Source organism: Balaenoptera acutorostrata, chromosome 13, assembly GCF_949987535.1.
Source record: "Balaenoptera acutorostrata chromosome 13, mBalAcu1.1, whole genome shotgun sequence".
NCBI lineage: Eukaryota > Metazoa > Chordata > Mammalia > Artiodactyla > Balaenopteridae > Balaenoptera > Balaenoptera acutorostrata.
This window is the reverse complement of record NC_080076.1, coordinates 83,618,633-83,646,136: the sequence shown is the minus strand read 5'-3', so window position 1 is coordinate 83,646,136 and position 27,504 is coordinate 83,618,633. Positions and strand designations below refer to the sequence as shown.

The 27,504-nt window shown below is 42.7% G+C and overlaps 1 protein-coding gene across 1 annotated transcript in view; it reads left to right on the top strand.

Annotated features, from left to right (window-relative positions):
- Nucleotides 1-3,504: 3,504 nt before the first annotated feature.
- Nucleotides 3,505-27,504, top strand: part of CIT (citron rho-interacting serine/threonine kinase) — a 167,101-nt gene continuing 143,101 nt past the window's right edge. Inside the window, 5 exon segments of the mRNA XM_057526212.1 lie at nt 3,505-3,593; nt 4,645-4,747; nt 10,152-10,293; nt 18,690-18,865; nt 24,393-24,494. Coding sequence (XP_057382195.1) covers nt 4,652-4,747; nt 10,152-10,293; nt 18,690-18,865; nt 24,393-24,494 — 516 coding nt within the window. The 5' untranslated portion in view covers nt 3,505-3,593; nt 4,645-4,651.

The window sequence follows — 27,504 nt, the reverse complement described above, 5'->3', positions numbered from 1 at the left end:
GGAACTCTTTCTTGCCAAAGGGACCAGCATAGCTTTGTCTCTTTATATCTAGAATGGGGTTAGCTTCTTACTTTTCCTGTCCTTCGGGGGCATGGTTTGTACAATTCTTAATGTTCCACTAAGTCTCGTTCGAGTCTTGCAGTCATTCCTCTTACCTCTTTAAGGTGCCTTGGAGCATCTCTGCTTGTGTTATGGCCCAGTTGAATGCTCTGAGGGCAATCACATTTCTGTTTTCTTCGTGTTTTGGGTATGTGCTGTGACATACCACCTGCCATCCCCTCCCTTGTTGCCAGGGCCCTCTGGAGTCTCCGTTGTTACAAGAGATTATCACAAAGTTTCACCATCCTCTGCCTACAGCTCCATCTCCCCACTATAACTGGCTTTTCAAAAACTGACAAGGGGGCTTCCCTGGTGGCACAGTGGTTGAGAGGCTGCCTGCCGATGCAGGGGACACGGGTTTGAGCCCTGGTCTGGGAAGATCCCACATGCCGCGGAGCGGCTAGGCCCGTGAGCCACAGTTACTGAGCCTGCGCGTCTGGAGCCTGTGCCCCGCAACAAGAGAGGCCACGATAGTAAGAGGCCCGCACACCGAGATGAAGAGTGGCCCCCGCTTGCCGCAACTGGAGAAAGCCCTTGCACAGAAACGAAGACCCGACACAGCCAAAAATAAATAAATAAATAAATAATAATTAAAAAACAAACAAACAAAACCTCACCTTATAAAAAAAAAAACAACTGACAAGGAGGGTATCTTTTTCCTTTTGGTACCTCAGTGCTTGGCACAATAAAAAAATTTTTTTTAATAAAATAAATGAATAATTGAATGTAAGAACATCATGAAGTCCTTCACTATGACTCAGTGATGATGATGTTCTTCCAGAATCTCCATCACAATAATCATCATGGATTCATGTTCTGCATAAAACTGGTAATTGTTTCATTCTGCCCAAGAACAAACAGAAGGTCTCAGCTTTCCTGTCAGTCTAGTTTTAACGACAGTTAATTCTATTTGGCAGTGTCTTATCCTTTTAGTATTGGCACACTGCCGTTGGTCCCTCCTAATTCTCTTTCCTCATATGCTTACTGTGCAGTTACTACTTCTGAAAGACAATTGGTGGGATTAATGTGGTTTTTGCTTTACATTTCCTTATTCATTTTAGTTATTGTTTTTCCGTTGTTCTGTTTCACAAAGGATTTGCAGAGGCCAGCGATTGTTCTAATAGGAAATTAGTAGGCAGGATTCAGGGCAATGCAAAATGGTGCTGTTAACATTGTATTCTAATTTAGGATGAACAAGTCCCAAGATTCTGGTAAAGACTTCTATTTCTGACACCTGGAAACTAACAGGTTTGGCTGGATTAGAAAAATCAGCAGAGGCATTGACTAGATCCACATTCTCACCTTTCTTTGATTCTTTATATCAAGTCAACAGCGTCTGTGACCCACTTTGCATCTCTCCTCACCTTGCCATCCCCAAACTTTGGTTAACCCTCTCATGTCATTAGAAGTATTTGTTATTTTCATATATTTTTCTGGACTGGGTCAGCCCTTGCAACATGACAAAAGCAGAGGCTGGGAGAATTTCTAACATCTGCTGAGAAGCAGGTTTTGTATAGAGGAAAGGATTTGGAGTCAGATAGTCCAGAAGTTCCAAATCCAGCTTCACCACCTAGAGCTGAACAACTGAAGATTAGTCACTCCATATCTCTCAGCCTCAGTTTCCCCATCTGTAAAATGTGGATTATAGTTCCTCCCTCTCAGGGTTATAGTAAAGATTAAATGAGATGTGCTTGATTAAAAAAAGGGGGAGAGGGGCTTGATAAATAGTAGCTATCATTATTATCCCAGGATTATGTTTGGGGGGGAAAAAAGTGTATTAAGCAAGTCTGTAGCTTTGGTTTTATACTGATGTGTGCATGCCTGTGTGTGCCTGCATGTGATAACACGTTTCCAGTTCTATCTAGTGTAGGCATTGGAAATGTACAGAAAGGACTGCCTCCCTTTCAAATTTTAGAAATATACATAAATAGAACATCTATACACACAATTTACAAATTGTGAAACAAAAATCCATATTATTACCAGCTAGGCTGAGAACTAGATCATAGTAGCAACATGACTCCCTGAAAGGTCACCATCCTAACCCTAGGTAACCACTATCCGGACTTTTGCTTTCTTCATGGTTGTATCACCTGTATGTACATCCTTCTCTAAATATTTTATTTTGTTTTGCCGCTTTTGAAATTTATATGAATGAAACATACCTTAATAACCTATGAGGGAAAAGAATCTGAAAAAGAATATATATATGTGTGTGTATATATATGTATACACACATATATGTGTATCTGAATCACTTTGCTCTACACTTGAAACTAACACAACATTGTAAATCAACTCTACTCCAATAAAAAGACATACTTTATTGTTTTGCTTCCTTCACTCAGCGTTGTTTTGAAAGTCATTATGTCATTGTGTTCAGCTGCAGTTTGTTCCTTTTCATTGCTGTATGAAAACACTGCAATATAAAAAATTATCCTTTCTATTGCTGATGGATATTTGGGTTGCTTCCAGTTTTTCTTTGTTTTTTGCCATGATGTTGTACGGTACTATTTGTACATTCTTGTACATATCTCCTGGTGTACACAATTAGGAGTTTCTCTAAGGTATATACCCAGGAGTGAGTCATAGAATGTACATATCAACAACTTTAGCAAATAGTGGCAAACTCTTTTTCAAAGAGACTGTACTGATTTATACTCCCATCAGCTATGTATGAATGCCTGGAGCTCCATATCTTTGCAAACACTGTCAGACCTCCTCCCCCACCCCACACCCCAATCTGGGTGCATGTTATTGTATCTCATTGTGGTTTTAGTTTTCTCATTTCCTGATTACGAATGACATTGAGTATATTTTCGTATATTTGTTGGCTTTTTGGATTTCCTCTTTAGTGAATTGACTAAGTTCTTGTCTTTATTTTAAAATGTCTTATCAGACAGTCTCAATACCTTCACCTATTTGTTGCAGGACAATCAGTCATCGAGGCAGGTGGAATTTCAAACTCAAAACATTTGCTGCCTCAGCTGTAGCCTATAGCAGAGAACCAGCTGGTTTACCAAAGTAACAAGTACTTCGACCTTAGGCAGGATTGAGGAACAAGACCACCAGGCAGAGCGGCCTAGCTGTATTCCTCCTCGCAGGTGGCCTGAGAGCGAGCAGGGGACACGGCCCCGGGATCCCAGAGATCCCCAGAGATCCCAGACACAAATAGACGTGCACTCAAAATTGCATCCTTATACTTAACCGCCAATTTCAAACTTCCAAGACCTGCCCTGCCGGGTTTGCCCTCCCCGTTTCCCATTGGCCATGAGTCAAAGGAAGAAACAATTTGATTGGCTATCTCTTTCACTTCCTCTGTCCCTTTAAGGACATGGGCAGGGCCTGGTTGAGATACAACTGTCCATCATAGGAGCGGGAACGCTGATTGGTCCAGACGTATCTGGGCCCCGCCCACGCCGTTCCCCGGATTCAAATGCTGCGGCGGGACGCCTGGGGCGGAGCGGAGCGCTGACTGGCGGGGTCGGTTGAGGGTGAGTCTGGTCCCCCGACGCCCAATTTCCCCTCCCCCCCAATTCTGCAAGACCTGGGGAAGGGCCTCCTCCACCCACACCAAGCCCGGCTTTGCCTCTCGGAGCCGGGAGGGCGGCGGTTCCGCCCCCAGGGCTTCCGGGGGTCGGGAGGGTCTTCCTAGGCTGGAGGTGCACTGGCCCATTTCCACCGGAGCCGAAGGGTCGGCCAGGCGATGCTGGGGCCAGAGGACTTGTTCCTTTCTCAAGCTTGGTGGGGTCCTGTGTTTATTCTGCCCTGTCTCTTGTCAGCATTACTAGTGGGGGCTGGCAGCGCCTTAGAATCTGTGTGACCTTAATTTGCTTTAGTATCTTCATACTCTTCGTACCCATCCATCACTCCTACTTCCTGCTTCTTTCACCCTGTTCCAGCCCCTCTGGTCTCCCAGCTATTGTTAGAGAAGCCCAGGTCCTGCCTCAGAGCCTTAGCTCTGGCTGTGCCCTCGACCCGGGATACTTTTCTTTCCCCAAATATCAGCAAGGCTTGCTGCTTAACGCCATTCAGGTTTTGGTTCAAATGTCACCTTCTCAGTGACGTTACTCTGATGCCACTGTTATACACACACTGCCATGCCCCAATTCCCCCATCTTACTCTTTTTCTTTTCTTTTCTTTTTTTTTTTGAACCCCATGGCGCTTAAAACCTTTCAACATACCTGTATTATGTAATTTGCTTATTTTCAGTGATTTATTCAATAGCTATTAGTATTTATGTGCCGGGCTATATGTTTCCCTACTATATGAAGATAAAAGTCCCTGCCCTGGTGGAGCTTACATTCTAAGGGGGGGCAGATAAACAAACTTTTAAGTAAGAGAGTATGTCAGATAAGTGTTACTCCTGTTACACTGAATAAAAATCTGATTTTTAATCTCCGTCACCAGACTGAGCATCCCAAGACCCAGTGGTGGCTGATTTTCACTTCCCTTTCCTGATATCCTGAGGGAGCTCGGGATCTCTCAAGCCCTTCCTGCTCAAATCTGCAGAACACATTTAACCTATCTCCCTTCATCACCAGTGGGGAGATGTTGAAGTTTAAGTATGGAGCACGGAATCTGCCGGACGCTGGTGCTGCTGAATCCATTGCCAGCCGGGCCTCCAGGTTGAATCTTTTCTTCCAGGTAACAGACTGGCTTGCCAACTTTGCTCACCTCTGTGTGTTTCCTTGGAACCTCTTTGTTACCTTTGCTTTTGATATAGGACTGAGGCTAATCCAGGAGAAAATGCCCTTTGGTGTTTCATATGCGCTGATAGTTTTGGAAAGGAGCCATTTTGCAGACAGGAGTGGGTAGCTGAACTTGCCCAGGAAGGAAGACCTTTTTTATGACTTCACACACTTTACACTTCTGTACTAAAGTTTGTCCTTTTATTAAAGAAAAGTAATTGAACAAAGACACTCCTTTGACCGAAATTTCTATACTTGTAGTCCTATAGAAATATAGAAATCTTTTTCATTCAAGGCATGTTTATGGTTTAGATTAAAAAAAAACAGTTTTGATAAATACCACACCTGTGAAACCCCCTTTCCTCTCAAGATACAGAACATTTACATCACCCCAAAGGATTAAAACTTAATGTTGTCAGATTTTTTTTCCACGTAGATTTCTAATTCTTTTGTTTCTGATGTAGGTGGAACACCGTTGATGTAGAAATCCTTGTTTGACTTATGTATTCGTAAGTCAAAGGGACAATACAGATAGTGGTGAAGATTTAGGTTTGAATCCTGGCCCCAGTACTTGTTAGCTGTGTTACCTTGGGTGAGTCAGTTGCCTTCTCTGAATCCATTTTCCGTTCTTTATAATAGAGGTTATAACACCTAATTTACAGAGTTGTGAGGATTAAATGAGATAATCCATGTAAAGTACTTAGTTTCTTGCCCAGCTCTTGGTAAGCCCTTTATAAAGGGTAACTATTATTAATAATAAGTGTAGAAGTAGTATTAGTGACAGTAATAATAAATTTTTTTTTAGCAGTCTTTCCTGATCTTTTTCTTTCCAATTAATACATGCTCTCATAGGCTTTTTATTTTAAATTTATTTAATTTTTGGCTGCGTTGGGTCTTTGTTGCTGCGTGTGGGCTTTTCTCTAGTTGTGGAGAGCGGGGGCTACTCTTCGTTGCGGTGTGCAGGCTTCTCATTGCAGTGGCTTCTCTTGTTGCGGAGCACGGGCTCTAGGCGTGCGGGCTCAGTAGCTGTGGTGCACAGGCTTAGTTGCTCCACGGCATGTGGGATCTTCCTGGACCAGGGCTCGACTCCGTGTCCCCTGCATTGGCAGGTGGATTCTTAACCACTGCGCCACCAGGGAAGCCCAGTAATAATAAATTTTTGTTCACATAGCAGTAGTTATATTTAAGAAGGCATTTTTGTATGATACCTGTATGATGATAAATAGTAATACTATTTAATAGTAATTTAATAGTAATACTATTAAATTTAATAGTATTTAATAGTAATACTATTACATTTAAACCAACTATACTGGTTTAAATGTAATAGTATTTTACAATGTTACATTAGTTTCAACACTAATACGATCTTGACATTTTCCCCAAGATATTGGTATTGGGGAATGTTCAAACAGATCAGAATGGGGACAGATTGAAAGTGTAGGTGGGACCATCCCCGTCACCATTTAAGTCATGAGATATTTTTCACTAATCAATAGTCTATTTTTAACCTCAGCTGACTGAGTGCTACCAGTTTTTAGCCCCTTTATCGTTTTACTCCAAAGCTTCCAACTTATCACAGAATTTATTAAGGGCTTATCATGTGCAGATGTGGAGGGAGACAAAGACTTGCCCAGAATCACACAGCTTGTAAATGGCAAAGCCACGCCCAATTTTTGGTCTGTGGGTATGTAACTGCTGGGCAATACCGCCAGCGTATGTCAGAGTTTATTAAGTGTGTCTTGTACTTAAATGTCATTATAACAGCAAGGATTGTGGATAAATCCCTAGTTCATCTTTTTTTTAAACTAATGAGTTCCACCCCGCCCCCAGGAAAGCTGTTATTTGCAAGTGTAGCATAACCCTAACGTTTGCCTTAATATAAACAGGTAAGGATACTGTTTTTCCCCCTTCCAGCTGAAACTGCATTCCTTCTTGGATGGGACTTGAACCCAGCCAAAACTCAGATTGGACTTGAACCCACGATCCCTGATTTAGGAGGGGACTTGAGCCCACCGTCTTTTTTTTAAAAAATTAATTAATTAATTTATTTATGGCTGTGTTGGGTCTTCGTTTCTGTGCCAGGGCTTTCTCTAGTTGCGGCAAGTGGGGGCCATTCTTCATCGCGGTGCGCGGGCCTCTCATTATCACGGCCTCTCTTGTTGCGGAGCACAGGCTCCAGACGCGCAGGCTCAGTAATTGTGGCTCACGGGCCTAGTTGCTCCGCGGCATGTGGGATCTTCCCAGACCAGGGCTCGAACCCGTGTGCCCTGCATTGGCAGGCAGATTCTCAACCACTGCGCCACCAGGGAAGCCCGAGCCCACCGTCTTTTAATTGAAACCGCTCACCTGGTGTCAGGACTTACTGAAACTCAGGTTCTCTTGTCTCAGCACAGAAAGGCAAAGAGTGAGTTTCTTAACATAGGATGCTTGTGAGAGATACAAACAGCCAGCAAGGGAATGCAACCCCGAGAACAAAGAGGGGGGCTACATTTTTATAGTCAAAGAAAAAGTGGGGAGGGGAGAAGACCACCTTTTTTCTCATTTTTGGGCAGACATCAAGGCTTACATCATTAGTTCCTCCTTTGACCCTATATGGTCTAACCGGGACTGTCATGGTGCTATTTAAATCATGTATATTAGCAGGAGAGTGGTAACATATACTAAAATATGGTAATTCATCTCAGGTTTCAATATAATGTCCCCTTTCATCTAGTTTCTTTCTCCTTTCACCTATATTTCTGTCTTGGCTACATGCAGAAATGCTACTCTTCAAGGACCATTAACTTCCTGACTTCGTGTAAAAAGATTCAGACCCCATATCTATTGTCTTGTGTTTTAGCTATCAGGACTTGTGGCTTTAGTGTGCTTGGTACTTGGATGCACCTGGTCTTCCTTCAAGGTAGTATAGATTGTTGCTACGTTACTGGATTCTTTTCTTGAATGGTCATTAGCTTATAACAGTCTTCCAGACTCCCTTAAAATTCCCTCTCTGTCCTTAATCCCCTAGTGGGATTTCTAAACTATTTAATTATCCTACTCTATCCCTATCCCAGTGCCCTTTTAATGAGGTTTGGATAGAGAGTAGTGGTTTTGTTCTCCATTTAGGTAAGTACTTTAGACAGGGTCTCAGTTTCTACTTAACAGAACTTCCCCACAAGTTCTAGGTCAGTGGTTGGCAGACTTTTAGATTTTCGAGCCAGCAAAATTTTACAAATTTGCTGGGCTGACCTAGGTTTGCCAACTTTCTATTTTGCCAAGTAAGGAATGTAAAAAACACACAGAAAAAAGAAAATCATATCATCTTCTGGTCCTTTTATTTCATAAAGAAAGGACATTTTAAGAAATACCACGAGAGGAAGGACATCGTTGCAGAATAAAGGACCGTTTTACAATTTGAATACACGTAGCTTTATAAAAGAGTCATCATGCGGTGTTCATCTTTTCTCATTTCATGGCAGACTTGAAAACTTTGTTAAGACTCAGTACTGTATTTGGGAACAGCTGCTTAAACTCATTAAGGAACAGAAGAAACAAAGAATCTTAGTTTCCCAGTTAGTGGCAGAACTCTGAAGTGACAGAAGGGTGGCCTTTTGTGACCCAGTGCTTCGGAAACCTGGCTGAGGTCTGACTCTCTAGGGAGGACTTGTTACTAAAACATATCCTAAGCTACAAACTGGGAAATTCGAATTCAGTAGGTTGGGATGGAACCTGAGACTCTAGTTTTTGTTTGTTTTTTAAGTGCTCCAGTTCTCCAAGTGATTCAGATGTAGCCAGTCTGTTTCTGTTATCTATTGCTGTGTAACGAACCACTCACAAAGTTTAAAACAACAGTGATTTATTTTGTCTTATGATTCTGTGGGTTGGCTGCATTCAGCTAGGTGGTTCTTCTGCTGGGGTCACTCACGGGGCTGTATTGAGTTGGGAGCTTGGCTGGGACTGGAATATTTGGGTGCCAGCTGCTGGCTGGGGAGCCTCAGGGTTCTTCCACTGTCCTCTCTTCTCCCAAGGTCTTTCATTATTCAGTCAGTCTAACCTGGGGCTTGTAATTTTTTTCTGTGGATAATAAGTATTTTAGATGTCATGGGCCTTACGGTCTCTGCTGCAACTAGTCAACTCTGTCATTGTAGCATAGAAGCAGCCATAGACGATGTGTAAATTAATAGGCATGGCTGTGTTCCAGTAAAGCTTTATTTATAAAAACAGGCAGTGGGCCAGATTTGGCTGACCCCTGGTCTAGCCCAAGCTTCTTGACTTGGTGGATGGCTTCCCCAAAAAAGCAAAAGTAGAAGCTGCCAGACTTCTTAAGGGCTCCACCTTGAACTGGCACATGATCCCTTATGTCATGTTCTGTTGGTTGACGTGAGTCATGGCGATGGCACAGATTCACGGGGAGAGGAAATCGATTCCGACTCTTGGCGGGTGCAGTGGCAAGTGCCTTCAGAGTTAGAGGAACTGTTGGTGGCCAGCTTTGCAGAGAGACCTGCACACCATCCACAGCTTGGCACATGGGATTCATTGCTCTAGACCAGGGGGTGCAAACTCACGTCTTTGGGGGCCAGGCAGTGTAAAGGAGTCAAGTGAGCCAGATGGAAGAGCTGCGAGTCAGGTCTGCAGTGAAATGCAGACCGCATCCGCTACCCAGAGGGGCAGCACTCCTCAGCCGCAGCTCAGCATTCCCAGGCAGGAATGTGGGGCATTGTTGCCAGATCTGCCGGGGTCTCACGAGAAGCCAGAAATCCTCCGCTCCCCCTTTTTTTTTGGTGTGAAATCTCCTGATTTTTCAATATTGGCAGATAACTCAAATTATTTTAAATACCACAGGCCAAACAAAACATGTCTGTGGGCTAGATGCAGTTTGCCAGTTTGCAGCTGTTGCTCGAGATCGTGAATAAATTCAGCTTTAGTGCAGTCACTCCATTTACACGACCCTAGATTGTTCAAGTGAATTAAACTGAAGTTATGTCAGCAAACCTCTGGGAACACAGGGAGGAAGAGGCAATCATTGTGTCCTAGTGCAGAGACATGGAGATGTGACAGGACCAGCAGGGTTCAGAGTAAATGTCCCCACGAGCCTCAGACCATTAAGAAAGAAGGACCTTTTCTTATTCTTGGCATGCTGGTGAAGGTTTTCTCCCGAGGTGCTGGAGGAAGAAGCCCACGGTGATGGAATGTACAAGAGAAAACTTAATGACTGTCAGTGGATGTTGCTTTAAAGAACGAGGCCACTGAATTATGTTGTTAGTGTGTGTCATGAGCAGTTAGTCGAGTTGGTGGCTTGCAATTTACTCTGCGTGGATGTTATTGATCAAAGCTTTTCATTATTGACAGTGTCTCCATCTGCTGTTTGCTGTTTTTAGGGGAAACCACCCTTCATGACTCAACAGCAGATGTCTCCTCTTTCCCGGGAAGGGATATTAGATGCCCTCTTTGTTCTCTTTAAAGAATGCAGTCAGCCTGCTCTGATGAAGATTAAGCACGTGAGCAACTTTGTCCAGAAGTGTAAGTGTGGGGAACTTTTTCCTGAAAACTGTCCTGCTTAGAGAGAGCTAGAAGGATGCCAGAGGCGGGATGCGTTTGTGGTCGGTGGGAGTGGGTGGGAGCTCTGCTTTAGACGGACTCCCCTTCAAGGTCAGCTTCCACCTTCTGTCTTTGGGAGACTGGATAAGTCAGGTCTCTTGGTTGCAAGTGACAGAAACGCAACTCAAACTAGCTTAGGCCAAAAAGTGAATTAAAAAATTTATTTTATTTTATTGAAGTATAGTTGATGTACAACATTGTGTTGATTTCTGCTGTACAGCAAAGTGATTCAGTTATATATATTGTTTTTCATTATGGTTTATCACAGAATATTGAATATAGTTCCCTGTGCTATGCAGTTGGACTTTGTTGTTTATCCCCAAAAGTGAATTTTTTTTGGCTCGTGAAACTGATAGTCCAGGGATGAGTCAAATTTTAGGCATGGCTGGTTCCAAGGACTTAAATAACGTCCTCTGGCTCCATCTTTACACTCACTCAAAGCTGATTATTCATTAGCCATTATAAGCACAGTGCTTAGCGCCCACAGTATTTAATTTTAATAAATTGAATTTATTGTAATTAGTTTAACTTAATTTATTTTAAAATCATAAGAAAAATACGGGTATGCTAATAATGTATAATGATTCTGGATTATATTCATCTTTATACCAATGCGGTCATAAAAAATATATATACTTATATAAAAAAATATATTTTTTTTATGGAGCAAGGGGCTGACAAAGGCAAAAGTGCCTAGGGACTATGAAAGTCATGAGTCGGCCCTGCCCGCACCTTGTTGTTGTGTTTTATTTATTTATTTAAAAATATTTATTTATTTGGCTGCACTGGGTCTTAGTTGCGGCATGTGAGATCTAGTTCCCCTGACCAGGGATCGAACTTGGAGCCCCTACATTGGTAGTGTGGAGTCTTAGCCACTGGACCACCAGGGAAGTCCACGAATGCACCCTGTTCTTGACTCTCCTTGACTTCCATGTGGTGGGGAAGTTGACTGCTGGTTCCCCAGTTTCGTATTTTTTCACATGACCCCAGTGGTTTTCGACCAGCGGTGATTTTGCCTCCCAGGGACATTTGGCAGTATCTGGAGACAGTTTTGGTTGTCACAGCTGGCAGGGAGGGGGCTCATGGCAGCTAATGAGTGGAGCCCGGAGATGCTGCTAAACATCCTACAATGCACGGGACAGCCCCCCACCACCCGGGACTCTGGGGCTAGCGGGCCTTTCTCTCTCGCCGTGAAATCTCAGGGCCTCTTCCTCTCCATACGGCTCTTCTGTGTGGTCTCTCCGTGAAGGGTTGGCCAACTACAGCCTGGGATGCCTGCTTTGTAAACAAAGTTCTGCTGGAATACAGCCACGCCTGTTCCCTAGGGCTGCTGTCATGTCCCAAGGCATTTGAGTAGGCGTGACCATATGGCCTACAAAGCCTAAAATATTTACTGTCTGGCCTTTTAAGAAAAAGCTGCTGACCCCTGGTCTACACTCTAGCAGAGATGTCTAGACCTCCTCCATGGCAACTCAGGGTTTCCAAAAGCACAAAAGTGGAAGCTGCCAGGCCTTTTTTGGGCTCAGGCCTGGAAGGAGCGTAGAATCTCTTTGGCTGCATTCCACTGTTTGCAGTGAGGCATAGGGCCCCACAGATTCCATGTGCCGGGGAACTACGTGTATCTTCCGCTGTCTATGTTCATGCAATCCCAGGGAAGATTCTCATTGGCTATGCTTTGGGTCACTTGCCCACCCCTTGACCAGACACTGGGCCAGGGTGTGAAGTACTGTGGTTGGCCTCATCCGGGTGCCCAGGGGTCCAGGACACTGTGATCACCAGGACCTCATGGAAAGGGGGATATACATTGCCCAAAGGACCTGGGAGTTTTGAGTGGATTAAACCAATGTATGTTTACTAAGTGACCGTCGGTACCCTGTCTGTTCTCAGTGCCCTCATCTGCAAAATAGGGGAAAATGCATTATCTCATAAATAGGGATTGAATGAGTTAGTGCACAGTCCAGGCTTATCATGTTGCCTGGCACGTAGAAACAATCAATAAATGTTACCCAATAATGATAACCATAAACCTCAACGTTTAATATATTGTGTACCTTTAACTTGAAAATGTACTTGGCGTATTTGTTCATGATTCTGTATTTGCTTGGATAAGCTCCCACCTTATTTTGTGGAATATTTAAATTCTCAAATAAGGAGTGGGAGGGGGAGGGGAATTATGTGACAGACTAATTTACTGAGCTATCAACATGTACCTTCTTTAGTCTTGAGATTGCCCTCCGGTTCCTTTAAAGCAGTGGATCTTCTAGACTCATTCAGTAATCAGGGGACTAGACTTAGTGAAACATAGATTTTTGTAATAGAATCCTCTTCCAGGGAGCTGTTTCATATTTTTAAAGAGGCTTCCTGGAGAGTATGGTTGAGAGTCTATGACTGGAAAAGGGTGATTGCATTAGTATGCTTTTTTCCCCCCCCTTTGATTTTCTGTTTTGGAATGTAAGCTTCATTTCTCCATGGGAAGAAGGGTCCAACAGCTCTTATTGCATAAGTCTCTCGAGTCTTGCCATAGAGATGGAGATTTTCTTCAGGGACAGTTGGAGGAAGTGAGACAGAATAATACAGCCCTGAAGCAGTGCCCCTAGCTTGGGCCAAGAGAGGGCAGGGAGCTGGCATCTGGGAACCAGGGAAAGGCTTTTTGTTTCTTGTTATTCTAGCCCCAGTGCCTAAAACAGTGTCTGGTTCACAGAAGGTTTTAATAAATATTGGTTGACTGACTATTGCTGATGAACAGAATAAGTAGCAAAATCTTAAGTAGTATATCACATATTTTGTGTAAAAAATAAACAAGTGTGATATTAAAACATGCAGACAAAGTGTTGATATGGTTAAAGTTGGGCTGTTCTTGGTGATCTGACAGTAGCTGACATTCTACCCTCTTTTAACTCCATTCGCTGCAGGCAAGCATAAGTTCACAACCTTAGTACTTTGGGCAAAATGTAACTTTAAGAAGTTTTTTTTCCCCCTAATTGCAAACATGATACAAAGTAATTATTTGAAGCAACATGGATGGACCTAGAGATTATCATACTAAGTGAAGTATGACAGAGAAAGACAAATATCATATGATATCACTTATATGTGGAATCTAAAAAAAATGATACAAATGAACTTACTTACAAAGCAGAAATAGACTTGCAGACATAGAAAATAAATTTATGGTTACTGAAGGAGGGGGGAGGGATAAATTAGGAGTTCAAGATTAACATATACACACTGCCATATATAAAATAGGTAACTAACAAGGACCTACTGTATAGCACAGGGAACTATATTCAATATCTTGTAATAACGTATAATGGAAAAGAATCTAAAAAAGAATATTTATATATGTATAGTAGTCACTTTGCTGTACACCTGAAACTAACACAACATTGTAAATTAACTATATTTCAATAAAAATTTTTTAAAAATACAAAGTTAAATATAAAAGGTCAGAATGGGAGAAAATCCCTCAAAATCTTTCCTAAGATAACCACTGTTAACGATTTGGTGCGTAGTACTGCAGTTTTTCTTTTGTCCTTATAAAATATTTATTATGAAATGTTCGAACATACCTAAAGGTGAAGAGACGAGTGTCATGAGCCCCTGCATACCAATCCACTAGCTTGAGCAGTGAACCCTTTTCCATGCATGTTCTAACATTATTGTGGTTTAATTTTATGCAAAATGGCTCATATGTTTATAATGCTTTTGCCACTAGGTTTGCTCACCTAGCAAAATATTTACTCGACAGGTATTTATGGAGCACTCGTTATGTGCCAGGTTCTGTTTTGGGTACTGGGTTTACAGTAGTGATCAAAACAGAGAAAATCCTTGTTCTTGAAGAACATAGACTCCAGTGGAGGTCGAGCTACTGAATCCTTTTAAACATGTGCCTAATATTCTTTTATGTGGGTGGACTCTTAAGCTGTTTCCCCTTTCCTACTAACGGACCTCTAGGTTGTTTCTGATTTTTTTTCTGTAACAAGCAGTGCTCATCATAAGTATCTTGATATGTATGTCTTTGGAGCATTTCTGTGAAGGTTGAATTCCTAGAGATTGAAGTGTCGCAATACTGAGTTTCAAAAAAGGAAGCAGTACACTCATCTGTGGTGGCTTTTGCCTCCTGGGTCCAAATATATATCTGACAAGGTCCTTCTTTGACTGCATTTTCATTCCATGCTTTGGGTCTTTACCTCCCCTCAATGTTCAGTCTGCTCTGGGCTCAGAGTGGGCAGGGATGAAGGGTCGCTGTGATTTTGAAGTCACAGAAGTTGCTGGTAGGGAGAGAAGTTGCGAAGGGTTATTTTTTCACAGTCATAGACGTGAGTTTAGCATCTCACCCGTTCACCTTTATAATCCAAAAGCCTGACCCTGTCGGACAGGGGAGGGAGTTGGCAGGACACGGCCGAGGCCAGGAAGCCCCAGAGGAAGTTTGGGCAATGGCGCCTACCCTCGGCACCAAAACCAATAAGCCACTTGGTGTCTTTGGTCAACTTACACATTTGGAGGGCGGATCACAGTGAAATCGGTCGTGTGCAAAATGAACCCCATGACAGACACAGCTTCCTGTGGTTCCGAGGTTAAGAAGTGGTGGACCCGGCAGCTGACAGTGGAGAGTGACGAAAGCGGAGATGACCTTCTGGACATTTAGATGGAAACCAATGCAGATGAAAGTCCACTGGTGAAAACTGACTTCTGATATGTTCTTTCATTGTCCAGTAAGCAATCCGTAATTGATGTATAATTTAAGTCCAACTTGTAACAAGATTTTTTAAACTGGAAAAAAAAAATCTAAAAGCCTTTGGATAACAAGATTGCGATGTGGAATGGTTTCTCAGAATTCCGAGAGCATCGTGGTAGTGTTGCCTGCAAGCAGTTTTGTCTCCCTGGGTGATTGAGATGCCTGGTGGTTGCCAGTGACAGACCCAGAGTTATTAAGTTGGACAATGCTGTAAGCAACATGGGGGCCCAAGGCCTAACAGAATCAGGAGAGCCTGGCCTTGTGTGCGAGCAGTGATGAAATCAGGTTCAAGCCAGCATATTTGGGGAATTAATAATTCAAAGCTCAAGTACTAGATCTGAAAGAAACTTGGAAGAGGGCAGGGCAGAAAGGCTGGGCTTGGCACAGTGATGTCAGGGCAAAAGGAAAAATATCGTGCAGCTTTCAATTTTGCTTCTGCATGGAATTCTCCCTGAAAGCGCTCTTCCTTTATTTTTTTGTTTTCCAACGGTCACGATGAATTCATGCGGATCCACCCACCCCTCTTGCCTGATTACTCAAGGGGCCAAAAGAAGGTGTTTTTAGGATGACTGTTGAAGTAAGAGATGTGTTTAGTGCAGTGATGTTCGTCATATGAGCCTTTGAGCCAAGTGAATTCAACTCCAGCCACGCAACAAAGAAAGGGAGTGGGTAACAGCAATTAAAACTGCATCTGGCTAATTCCTTAATATGTTGCCAAGCGACTGTGGTTACGAAATGGCTTTTCCCTTTGTTGGATTCTGTCCCTTTCACTGTGTGAACAACTCTCTGAGTGAGTGTAACTCTAGAGTGTGGCTCCCAGCTTTATCTGGTGCCCACCCACAGACATGAGGGTCCCCAGTGTACCCGTGGGATTTCAAGAGTCCCTTGGTCTTCACCATGGCACCTTTCTGAGGGATTCTCCAGGATAATTTTGATTACATGTTTCTCTTGTCTTGCTTGGGAGTGTAACCCTCTATATGACGCAGTTTCCCTATATCAGGATTGAAGGATTTGATCAGTCATAACTGTTCCGCTCTATTCTTTTTTTTTAATATTTTATTGAAGTATAGTTGATTTACAATGTTGTTAATTTCTGCTGTACAGAAAACTGATTCAGTTATATGTATATATATTCCTTTTCATATTCTTTTCTATTATGATTTATCACAGGATATTGAATATAGTTCCCTGGGCTATACAGTAGGACCTTGTTGTTTATCCATCCTGTATATACTAGTTTGCATCTGCTAATCCCAAACTCCCAATCCTTCCCTCTCCCACCCCTCCTCCCCCTTGGCAACCACAGGTCTGTTCTCTATGTCTTTGAGTCTGTTTCTGTTTCGTAGATATGTTCATTTGTATAGTATTTTATTTATTTATTTATTTTTGGCTGTGCTGGGTCTTCGTTTCTGTGTGAGGGCTTCCTCTAGTTGTGGCAAGCGGGGGCCACTCTTCATCGTGGTGCACGGGCCTCTCACTATCGTGGCCTCTCCTGCTGCGGAGCACAGGCTCCAGACGCGCAGGCTCAGTAGTTGTGGCTCATGGGCCTAGTTGCTCCGCGGCACGTGGGATCTTCCCAGACCAGGGCTCGAACCCGTGTCCTCTGCATTAGCAGGCAGACTCTCAACCACTGCGCCACCAGGGAAGCCCTGTATCGTATTTTAGATTCCACATATAAGTGATATCATATGGTATCTGTCTTTCTCTTTCTGACTTACTTCACTTAATATGATAATCTCTAGGTCCATCCATGTTGCTGCAAATGGTATTATTTCATTCTTTTTAAAAAATTTTTTATTGGAGTATAGTTGATTTACAGTGTTATTAGTTTCAGGTATACAGCAAAGTGGATCAGTTATACATACACATATATATATATACTATTTTTTGTTTTTTTAGATTCTTTTCCCATATAGGCCATTACAGAGTATTGAGTAGAGTTCCCTGTGCTATACAGCAGGTTCTTATTAGTTCATTCTTTCTTATGGCTAAGTAGTATTCCATTGTATATATATATAAACCACATCTTCTTTATCCATTCCTCTGTTGATGGACATTTAGGTTGTTTCCGTGTCTTGGCTATTGTAAATAGTGCTGCTATGAAAATAGGGGTGCATGTATTCTTTCGAATTATTTTGTCTGGGTATATGCCCAGGAGTGGGATTGCTGGATCATATGGTAGCTCTATTTTTAGTTTTTCTGAGGAACCTCCATACTGTTCTCCATAGTGGCTGCACCAATTTACATTCCCACCAACAGTGCAAGAGGTTTCCCTTTTCTCCACACCCTCTCCAGCAGTTATTATTTGTAGACTTTTTAATGATGGCAGTTCTGACTGGTGTGAGGTGGTAGCTCATTGTAGTTTTGACTTGCATTTCTCTAATAATTATGTTCCACTCTATTCTTTAGACCATTAGAGTTGTTGCAAATTCAGCGATGCCCCAACTTAGTGCTGTTAATAAATATATGTTAGATTCCAAATCTGCCACCCGTTTAGTCCATACTTTAAACACTGAGAATCTCTCACTGTTCCGCCCCCTCCTCCAGTTCCCCGAATTCATATGTTAAGGCTGTATCCCCCAGCATGTGGAGGCTTTGGGAGATAATTAGGTTTAGATGAATTCATAAAGGTGGTCCCCCACGATGGAATTAGTGTCCCTGGAAGAAGAGGAAGAGGGACGAGGGCTCCCTTTCTTTCTGCCACATGAGAACACAGGGAGAAGGTGCCTGTCCATCAGTCAGGAAGCAGGTTCTCTCCAGGATCTCAGTCTGCTGGCCTTCTCAGCCACCAGAACTTTGAGAAATACATGCCTGTTGTTTAAGCCGCTTTGCCCATGGGTCTGTGGTGTTTTGTTGAAGCAGTCAGGGCAGATGAAGACACCGACAGAGAGATTGCACTCGGAGAAGGAATAGACTATATGCTAAGAAAAAAGATGCAAACCCATCCAGGTATGTGACACATCAGCTCTGCAGGACCAAGGTCAGGGCTCTGTTTGGTTCCTTGGGCTCAGGCTTTTTTTTTTTTTTTTTTTTCCCTTTGGTAGCGCTGCTGCATATTAAGGCCAGGAAGGTATTTACTGACACGATCTAAGGGAGATAAGACTTGGGCTAGTGGGATAAAACTGAGCAGGACACGTGTAGTCAGAATGGAATGATCTGGAAGCCAACTCCAAAGTCGACTGACATGGGGATCACGTTGCTTACGTCCCTTTATAAACTGATCTAAATGCTGATAAGCACTTTTGACCACACACTGCCCTGCAGCCTCCAGAGAGAAGGAAGAAAAGCATGATTTCCGTTTTCTTTCCCCTATTTTCTATGTCTACAGGATTCAAATCATAGCTGCCATGGAAACTGTGCTTTGGAATTTCTGGAGCCCTTAATTTTAACTTAACATAGGAAAACACTTTTGTGCTGATTTTATAATTATTCACGACGACGAGAAAGTGACTAAGTGTCTTCTGACAGCTAGGGAAGACATAGCAACACTTTCTTCTTTCTTCCTTTCTTTTCGCTTTCATAAAGATGCGCGTATTTGAAGCACCTTATGGATCAGGAGTCACCCTTCCGTCTTTTGCAGATTCTGACATCATAGCTGAGTTGCAGGAGCTCCAGCCTTCAGCAAAGGACTTTGAAGTGAGAAGTGTCGTAGGTTGCGGTAACTTTGCCGAAGTGCAGGTGGTCAGAGAGAAAGCGACCGGGGACATCTACGCCATGAAAGTCATGAAGAAGAAGGCTTTGTTGGCCCAGGAGCAGGTAGGAGCGTTTAACATCACAGCCTTTTCCCCCTTTCTGTACCAGCATGTTCATTGCAGAGATGAGAATCTGCTGAATTGGCATCTGGGATGGAGCCAGTTTTCCTCTGCGTCTCTAGTTAATTATGGTGGCACGGCCAGGAAGGTCTGAACACTCTCGAGCTGACACTGACTAATTTTGAAGACTGACAAGCTCCCCTGAGTTGCTTGATCATGTTTTTATAGTTGCATGTTATTCAGAACCAACTTGGCCTTTTCACTAATGAATTGGAGATGATCTTTCATGACCATCCCTTGGGGATTCAGAGATGTGCATGTCATGGGGTGAGTCAGATAGCCTTTGCTTTTGTACACATCTTATATATTTGTGTTGTGGGCATGTGTATTTGATTTTAAAACAGACCTCTGAAGAAATTAAATTGTTCTATGGCTAGGGAGTTGCTGGTTGGAGAGCAGGTGAGAAGTTATCTTTCCTGTTGTGGTGTTTTTCTCTTTTAAACAAGGTTACTGCTTCCAGACAGTATTGATTCATTTGCCTCGTTTCTAGAGAGGTGGCCATCAGCCTTGGTGTTCAGAGAGCAATTTATTAGTTACCCATGTTCAAGTGCACATCATGTGTCTGATAATGGACCCAGCTCCGTGGGAAGCCTGCAAAAGGAATCGAAGCTCCATGGCTGTTAGTTTCAGGGTTTTAGAACAACCTTGGAAAGTGGAGGTAAAACACAGATCCGTAAAGCAGGCACTTAGGAGCTAAAGCATCACAGAAGAGGGAGCAGTTAGCAAATTCACGAACGATAGAATGAGGAGAGGTGTGGGTGAGCCAGAGACAGTTAGGGAAGGTTCGCAGTGCTGAAAAGGAGCATGGGCTCTGGGCAGAGAGAAGTGACGAGAATGTACCAGGTAGAAGCGTGGCGTGTGTGCCGTTCTGGAGGTGTGAGTATTAGAATGATACGCAGATGTGTTTGTTTGTTTTTGTTGTTTAAGTGGTTTAGAACAAATAGACTGGGAAATGGGGAGAAATAAGGATATTGGAGTTGGGAGGGGGTGATTGGTGGGAAACCTCAAGAACCCTTTTTTGGTTACTGTGATAAAATACATGCAACATAAAATTTACCATTTTAGCCATTTTTAAGTGTACAGTTCAGTGGCATTAAGTACATTCACAGTGTGCCACCGTCACCGCTGTCCTTCTGCAAAACTTGTTCATCATCCCAGATAGAAACTCTACCCATTAAATAGTAACTCACCCTCCCCAAGAACTGCTTTTCGGAGTTACAGTTTAATTTGTGAGACGTTTGGGGATCACGTAGGCTTTTGGAAGAAGGAGGTCGGGATCTGGGTCTGAGTGCTTAAGTGACTTCGTGTGGTCTCCAGTCAGAGACTCAGTGGAGGGCAGGAAGCTGCTTGTCGGCATCCAGGAAAGCTGTGGCGTGCGTTCAGGAATGAAGTGTGGGCAACTTCACGGAAAGGACAAATGACAGGCCGTGGCGAATCATTCGGAAGAGAGGCGTGGAAGGTGCTCACTCAGCCACTCAGCACCTAACAGCCACCTGTCATCAGGCCACACCTGCTGAGCACCTGCTGTGTCTGGTGTGTTCCTAGGTCCTTGGAAGAGGCCTTAGATGTAGCCTTGTGCTGCTTATATTTCAGGTGGGAAATAGTGCATATCAAAGGAAGCAAATTCAGCGTCTACCATACTGCAGGCAAGTGATAGAGACACTCACATAGGTGTGCGTTCCTCCAGGTGAATGACTTGAGATGACCCCTTGCGAGGCGTGGGCTGGGGGATTTAAAAATCGCACATACCCGGGAGCTAATTTAACCCACCCACCCATTCCTTACCTGAGCCACGGTGAGGCTTTGGAATTGAAGGCTGTGAGAGGAGAAGTCAGCACAGGGAGCTGGAGGAAGTGCCAGAGAGGAGGTGAGAAGAGGTAGCATCCTGTGAACAAGACCTGTCACCTAGGAGAAGCCAGCACCCCCTCCCAGAGCTCCATGAAAACTGGAAGAGGTCCTCAGAGACCTCTAATTTGTTTTAATAGAAGCTTCAGGGGTCAGATGAGGCGTCGATGATAAGCAAGTGAAGATGTAGACCCTTCCATTCAGCCAGCCTTCACTGAACACTTTTTATGTGCCAGGAAAAGAGAAGGATCAGCAAATCCCACACGGTAGTTTTCGGGGGTTGGGTTGGTGTTTCCCAGATGTGTTAGAGGTTAAACTGGTGGTGTGCATGATGATTTTGGGCAGTACACGGACAGAACTATTTTAAAACATTTAATAGTTTAATATTAACTGGCATATCAAAACCTGGCACTTTGACAGATGTTACTGTTAGAACGAAATGGAAGAAGGTGTATTTAAAATTAAATTACTTGGAAGCAGTCACAAGTTTATACAAAAGTCGCAAGTCCAGTGTGTCAGTCAAGGTTCTATAGTATATATATATGATGCATGCTATCTATACACATTGACTATACATACATGTACACATTGACTATACATACATACGCATATGTGTATGACTTACCTGACTGTGGGCGTTAGGAAGGCTGAAATCTGTAAGGCAGGTCAATAGGCTGGAAACTCTCGGGCAGAAGCTGGTGATGCAGTCTTGAGGCAGAATTTCTTCTTTCTCAGGGAAGCCTCAGTTTTGTTCTTAAGACCTTTCAGCTGATTGGATGAGGCACACCTAAATTATCAAGGATAACCTCCTTTACCAAATTAACCACTGCCTACACAACAGCCTCACGGCAACACTTAGATTAGTGTTTGCTTGAGTGACTGGGTGCTAGAGCCTAGCCAAGTTGACACACAACTATCACATATAGTATCAACAACTTTCTTTTCCTGAACCATTTGAAAATCACTCGCCAACCCGATGCCCCATTATCTCCAGGTACTTCAGAGTACATTTCCTATAATAAGGACGTTTTCCCATGAATGACAACACAACCATCAAAATCAGGAAATCAACCATGATAAAATTACCACCATCTAATCCTCAGGCCCCACTCAGGGTTCACCAGTTTGTTCCATGGTCTTTTAGAACAAAAGGATTCACTTCAGGATCACGCGTGGCATTTCGTTGTCCTGTCCCTCTAGTCTTTTCAGTCTGGAACAGTCCCTTAATTTCTCCCGGACTCTCATGACCTTGGCGATTCTGAAGATTATAGGCCAGTTATTTGGTAAAATTTAGATTTGTCTGATGTTGCTCATGCTGAGATTCAGGTTCAGGCAGGATTATCGCAGACAGGATGCTCTGTTCCTCTCATTGCATCCCAACAGGTGAGTCTCAATTTCACTTTGTCACATTCCTGAGGATGTCACTTAGGTATCTGCCACACTTCTCCACTGTGGAGTCACTCCTTTCCTCTTTGTAATTACATACATATATTTTGGAAGGAGATACTTTCAAATTATGGAAATACCTATTTCTCATAAAACTTTCAATCCATTAATTTATTTATATCTGTATGGACTTGCATTTTCCTGTCAGTGAGTTACAATCCATTCCTGTCATAATATATTTTTATATTCAAATTGTCCCCAAGTTGGCTAATGAGAGAAAAGGGAACCCTCTTGCACTGTTGGTGGGAAAGTAAATTGATACAGCCACTATGGAGAACAGTATGGAGGTTCCTTAAAAAACTAAAAATAGGGTTTCCCTGGTGGCACAGTGGTTAAGAATCTGCCTGCCAATGCAGGAGACATGGGTTTGAGCCCTGGTCTGAGAAGATCCCACATGCCACGGAGCAACTAAGCCCATGTGCCACAACTGCTGAGCCTGTGTGCTGCAACTAATGAAGCCCACGCGTCTAGAGCCTGTGCTTCACAACAAGAGAAGCCACCACAATGAGAAACCTGAGCACCGCCACAAAGAGTAGCCCCTGCTTGCTGCAACTAGAGAAAGCCCGCGCGCAGCAACGAAGACCCAATGGCAGCCAAAAAAAAAAATAATAATAAAATAAATAAATAAATAAAATTTAAAAAAAAAACCCTAAAAATAGAATTACCATATGATCCAGCAATCCCACTCCTGGGCATAACACCCAGAGAAAACTATAATTCAAAAAGACACAGGCATCCCAATGTTCATTGCAGCACTATTTACAATAGCCAGGTCACGGAAGCAACCTAAATGCCCATCTACAGACAAATGGATAAAGAAGATGTGGTACATATATACAATGGAGTATTACTCAGCCATAAAAAGGAACAAAATTGGGTCATTTGTAGAGACTTGGATGGACCTAGAGACTGTCCTACAGAGTGAAGTAAGTCAGAAAGAGAAAAACAAATATCATATATTAATGCATATATGTGGAATCTAGAAAAATGGTACAGATGAACCGGTTTGCAAGGCAGAAATAGAGACACAGATGTAGAGAACAAACGTATGGACACCAAGGGGGGAAGGTGGCGGCGGTGGTGGTGGTGGTGGGATGAATTGGGAGATTGGGATTGACATATATACACTAATATGTATAAAATAGATAACTAATAAGAACCTGCTGTATAAAAAATAAATAAAATTAAATTAAAAAAAAAGAATCTCTTCAGGTTGGCTTTTGTGCCCTTTTGACATATTCCAGATCTTTGAGTTCTGTGCTGCTTTCTGATACAGCAAGATGTTCAGGCTCTTACACTTTTACTTTACCTGCCGCAGACCTGCAATCAGTCATTTCTCCAAGGACCTCTGTTTTTTTGTTTTGTTTTGTTTTTAAGTGGAAAATGGTATTTAGAGGCCACGATCTGGACACTAGGTGTTCTGATTGCTATTGGGATGTCATTGCTCCCAGACGCCTTTCAGTGGACAAAGCCAGGGAATACATGTACATGTATGCAGTATACCTACGTTCACACACACACACACATTTACATCTCTGTTTATTTCTGTCTCTATATGTTGAAAACCATGTGTTCACATTAACACTTCCAAGTCCAATCCAGCTTCACAAGGTTCATTGTAATTTTCACACTTTCCAGGTTTGTAACTCTCTCCTCTGATATCACCCGTAATATTTTTTACTTATTTTATGCACCTGTGTCCATCCAGTCTACTGTCTTTGCTGCTGCCCCCTCCCCTTGGTAGGTTCAGATGCCCTGCTCAAGGCCATCCCTACACGTGATGACCTTCCTCACCCTGCTTGGACCAGTCACCCTGTTCTGGGCCACCATGGCTCTCCTTGCCACCTGTCATGGATGCTTACCTGGTGATTCTTCTCCATCTGATGGCTTTAGGACTGAATTGCTCAGGAAGGGAAGGTAAAGAGAAAGAGATTTAGATTTAAAAGTAGTGAGTTGAATTTAAAGAAAGACGTTAAGTAAATAATTGGACACATATTTTATGGATCTGGCAAAAATGGTGAGCAAAGTAGGCAGAAGAATGAGATTTGTGGAATGTTGGGCTAAGTGATGGCTTTTTTAAAAAAAAAAAACAAAACTAGAATTATCAGTTTAAGCAAAGGGCATTTTCCCCGTCACACTTAGTTCTTTATAATTGTCTAAACAGTTTCTTTTCCCCCTAGGTTTCCTATTTTGAGGAAGAACAGAACATATTATCTCGGAGCACAAGCCCTTGGATCCCGCAGTTACAGTATGCCTTTCAGGACAAAAATAATGTTTATCTGGTGAGTCTTTCCATCTCTCTAGAATTAGCCTGGTGTTGCGATAATCAGAGAATACAGCTGTGGAATTCAATGTGGTTCTTGCCCACGTGGCCCACGACACCTCTCATTCTTTCTCATGCTTTCCTGACTTTCAGGTGTCTTCCTGTTCTTCTTGTCTTAAAGAGGAAGAACTAACCCATTTAGAAAGAGCCTCATTTATTGCTGGATATTGTAGCTGTGGCTCAAAGAGCAATAAGGAGAAGTCATTTATTTGGGAATAGTCTGCTATTTCCTTTAACAGAATCTTACTTTAAATTTTAAAAATTGAGATAATGCATAGTTACTATATGAAAATGCAAATGCTGCAGAAATGTATGAAATAGAAGGGAACATGCTCTACCTTTCTTTCTAATCCCTTTCCCCAAGGAAACAAATGTTAATGGTTGTGTATGTTCTTTCTGGCCCTTAACCACGCCTTGTGGAAAAAATATTTCTATGTCTATGCGTGTAACACATGTATATAGTTTGTTTTACAAAAGTGGTATATTACTGTCTACTTTGCTCTTCAGCTTGCTTTTTGCATTGAACAATTTGTCCCTGACATCTTTCCATGTCAGTACATGCAGATCTGCTTCATTCTTTCGAGCAATGCCATGGTTTTTCCTGATGTGCATGTAGTATAACTTACAGAATGCTAAAATTCATTTTGGGGACTTGTTTAGGTTCTTGGGGGTTTAGATTCCTAAAATTAAAAAGATATCCTAAAAACAACTTTTGTTCTTGATTCAGCCCTTAAAACAAGACTATCCTATTACATTGAATGGAGATAAACTTTTGTAAAGCTCACGTCAGAGAAAAGGGTAAGAGAGACGGATTCCTATTTGTCTTGAACCTCCACTGGGCATTTTGGGGGGACTTTACCACCTTTATTTCTGACCTGGAATAAACAGTTTATTTGCCTTGGACCCTGGCCTTACCCAGCCTTCTGAGCAAGGACATTCTCACACAGATGCACTGGGAGACCGGCCTTGCGCTGACCAAGTGCTCCTTCAGAATCAACAACACAACTGTGGTCTCTATGTCCTGAAACTTCCTTTCCTTGAATATTGTCTTGGAAGCTTTCCTTCCTTGACACCTGGGGCTTGGAGCCCTGACCTTTACTAATGACCTTGGTGTGTTTCTAGGCTCACTGGTGTTCTAGGACATTTGCTGCATACATAATATTTGTCTTGTGCTCTCTGTGTCTTGCGGAACACCTTGTATTTGGGTGTATTAACAGATTTATTCGTTAGCCTTCAGAAAAGTAATTCCCTTGACACCGCAGGCTCTTTGTTTGTTTGTTTGTTGTTTTGGACATTTTAACTAGAGCTCTGCAAATGATATAGAACACCAGCGTGTGAGCATAATGTTAGTTTTTGAGCCCACACAGCACACAGGCCATCCTGGAGCTAGGAAGGGCTCTGGTTTTTGGCAGAAGTTGAGACTCCACAGTTTTCTGGTCTGCCTTTTGCTCTGCTCTGAAATCTTACCGTTCTCGTCCTCTGAGTCGAAGAGCTCAACCTTTTTGATCCAATCTCATGCAGCTTCTTGAGAATCGCTGATGAGATTCTCTGATGAGATTTGGTCCAATCTCATGCAGCTTCTTCTTCATAAAAGTAGCACTGTTGAGGTGATTTGGGACTTTCACACCATTATGGTCAGTTTTGGTAGAGGTGATGGCAGATTCTGAGTGTCCTATGTAAAGGAACTCAGATGAGTGAGGGCTAGCGGTCCAGTCCCAAGTGGCAAGCTCCTGCTCAGTTACTGCAGGGAAGCCACCCTCTGCTTGTCTCCGGGGTGGCCAGTGAGGATGATCAGTGGGGCCCTAGGAGCAACGCTCGTAGTTTTTTTCATGTTGATTGTAGTTGGTTTTTTTCCCCCGCTGCTCAACAGTTTTCAAAGCATATCTCTAGGAGGGTGATATTTGGGCATTTTGAGAATTTTAAACTCTTCGGTGTCACCCTTTTTATCCATACCAATTGGCCTTGTCACAGTGGTAAGGACCATCTCTTTCTTTTTCTTAATTGTGGATTTGACTGCTGTGGACTTCTGCTTGGATATAACTTTTCTGGAATACCTTGTAGATTGGGAATATCTGCCATTCCTCTGCTAGGACAGGCTTCCATCTGCAGGGGGCTTCCTGTTTTGGGTCTTTGGGCTGTGGGGCTTCCCTCTGGATCTTGACACTGGCATTGGCATCCTTAGCTTAGGATGATCTTCTCAGTTTTTCCACCCACCATCTTGGGAAATGGGACTGTTCTCAAAACGAGTGTTTTCTTGTATTCTGGTTGCCTCAGCACCTTGATACCTGGCTGCAAGGAGATTTTTATACCCTTCTTAAGTAGCTCAATTGGGTATTACCAATGGGGTCTTGTAATTATTTCCTTGCCTGCATTCTCTTTTCCAGTACTTTGGAATAAAATGCTTGCTAAGGGTACTGTTTTCATATGAAAAATCCAAACTTAGCATAGGAATTAAGGTATGATGATAGATCCACCATCTCTTGTCTGCAATTCTGAAATACCCAGTACTCTGGAAAACCTCAAGTTATTTTATTACTTATTTGGCAGCAAGACCTGACTTGAGCTCTATAGCAAAACCTGACCCGAACTCTTATTCATTCCCTTTAGTGTGACTGTTCATCCATTTTGCTGCAAGTTATGAATATGTTTGATTACAGGGTGATATCCCAGGGTGTTGCATAATACAAAGCATGTGCAACATTGTGCCCTCCTAAAATCTGAATATTTCTGAATCTGGAGACACATTCTGCCTGTGGCAAGATAAGGGCACTGTACGTCTGTATTTGCGTTGTAACGTACTGAAATTCCACTGTGCCTCTAGATCATTGAACCTTTGAGGTTTGGGGAAACACAAATCGTAGTAAACTCCCCTGGCAGTTAAACATTAATTTGTAATGCAATTGTTGTTTAATTGAAGATACATTCTTTCTTTCTTTCTTTTTAATATGATTGATTTTATTTTATTGATT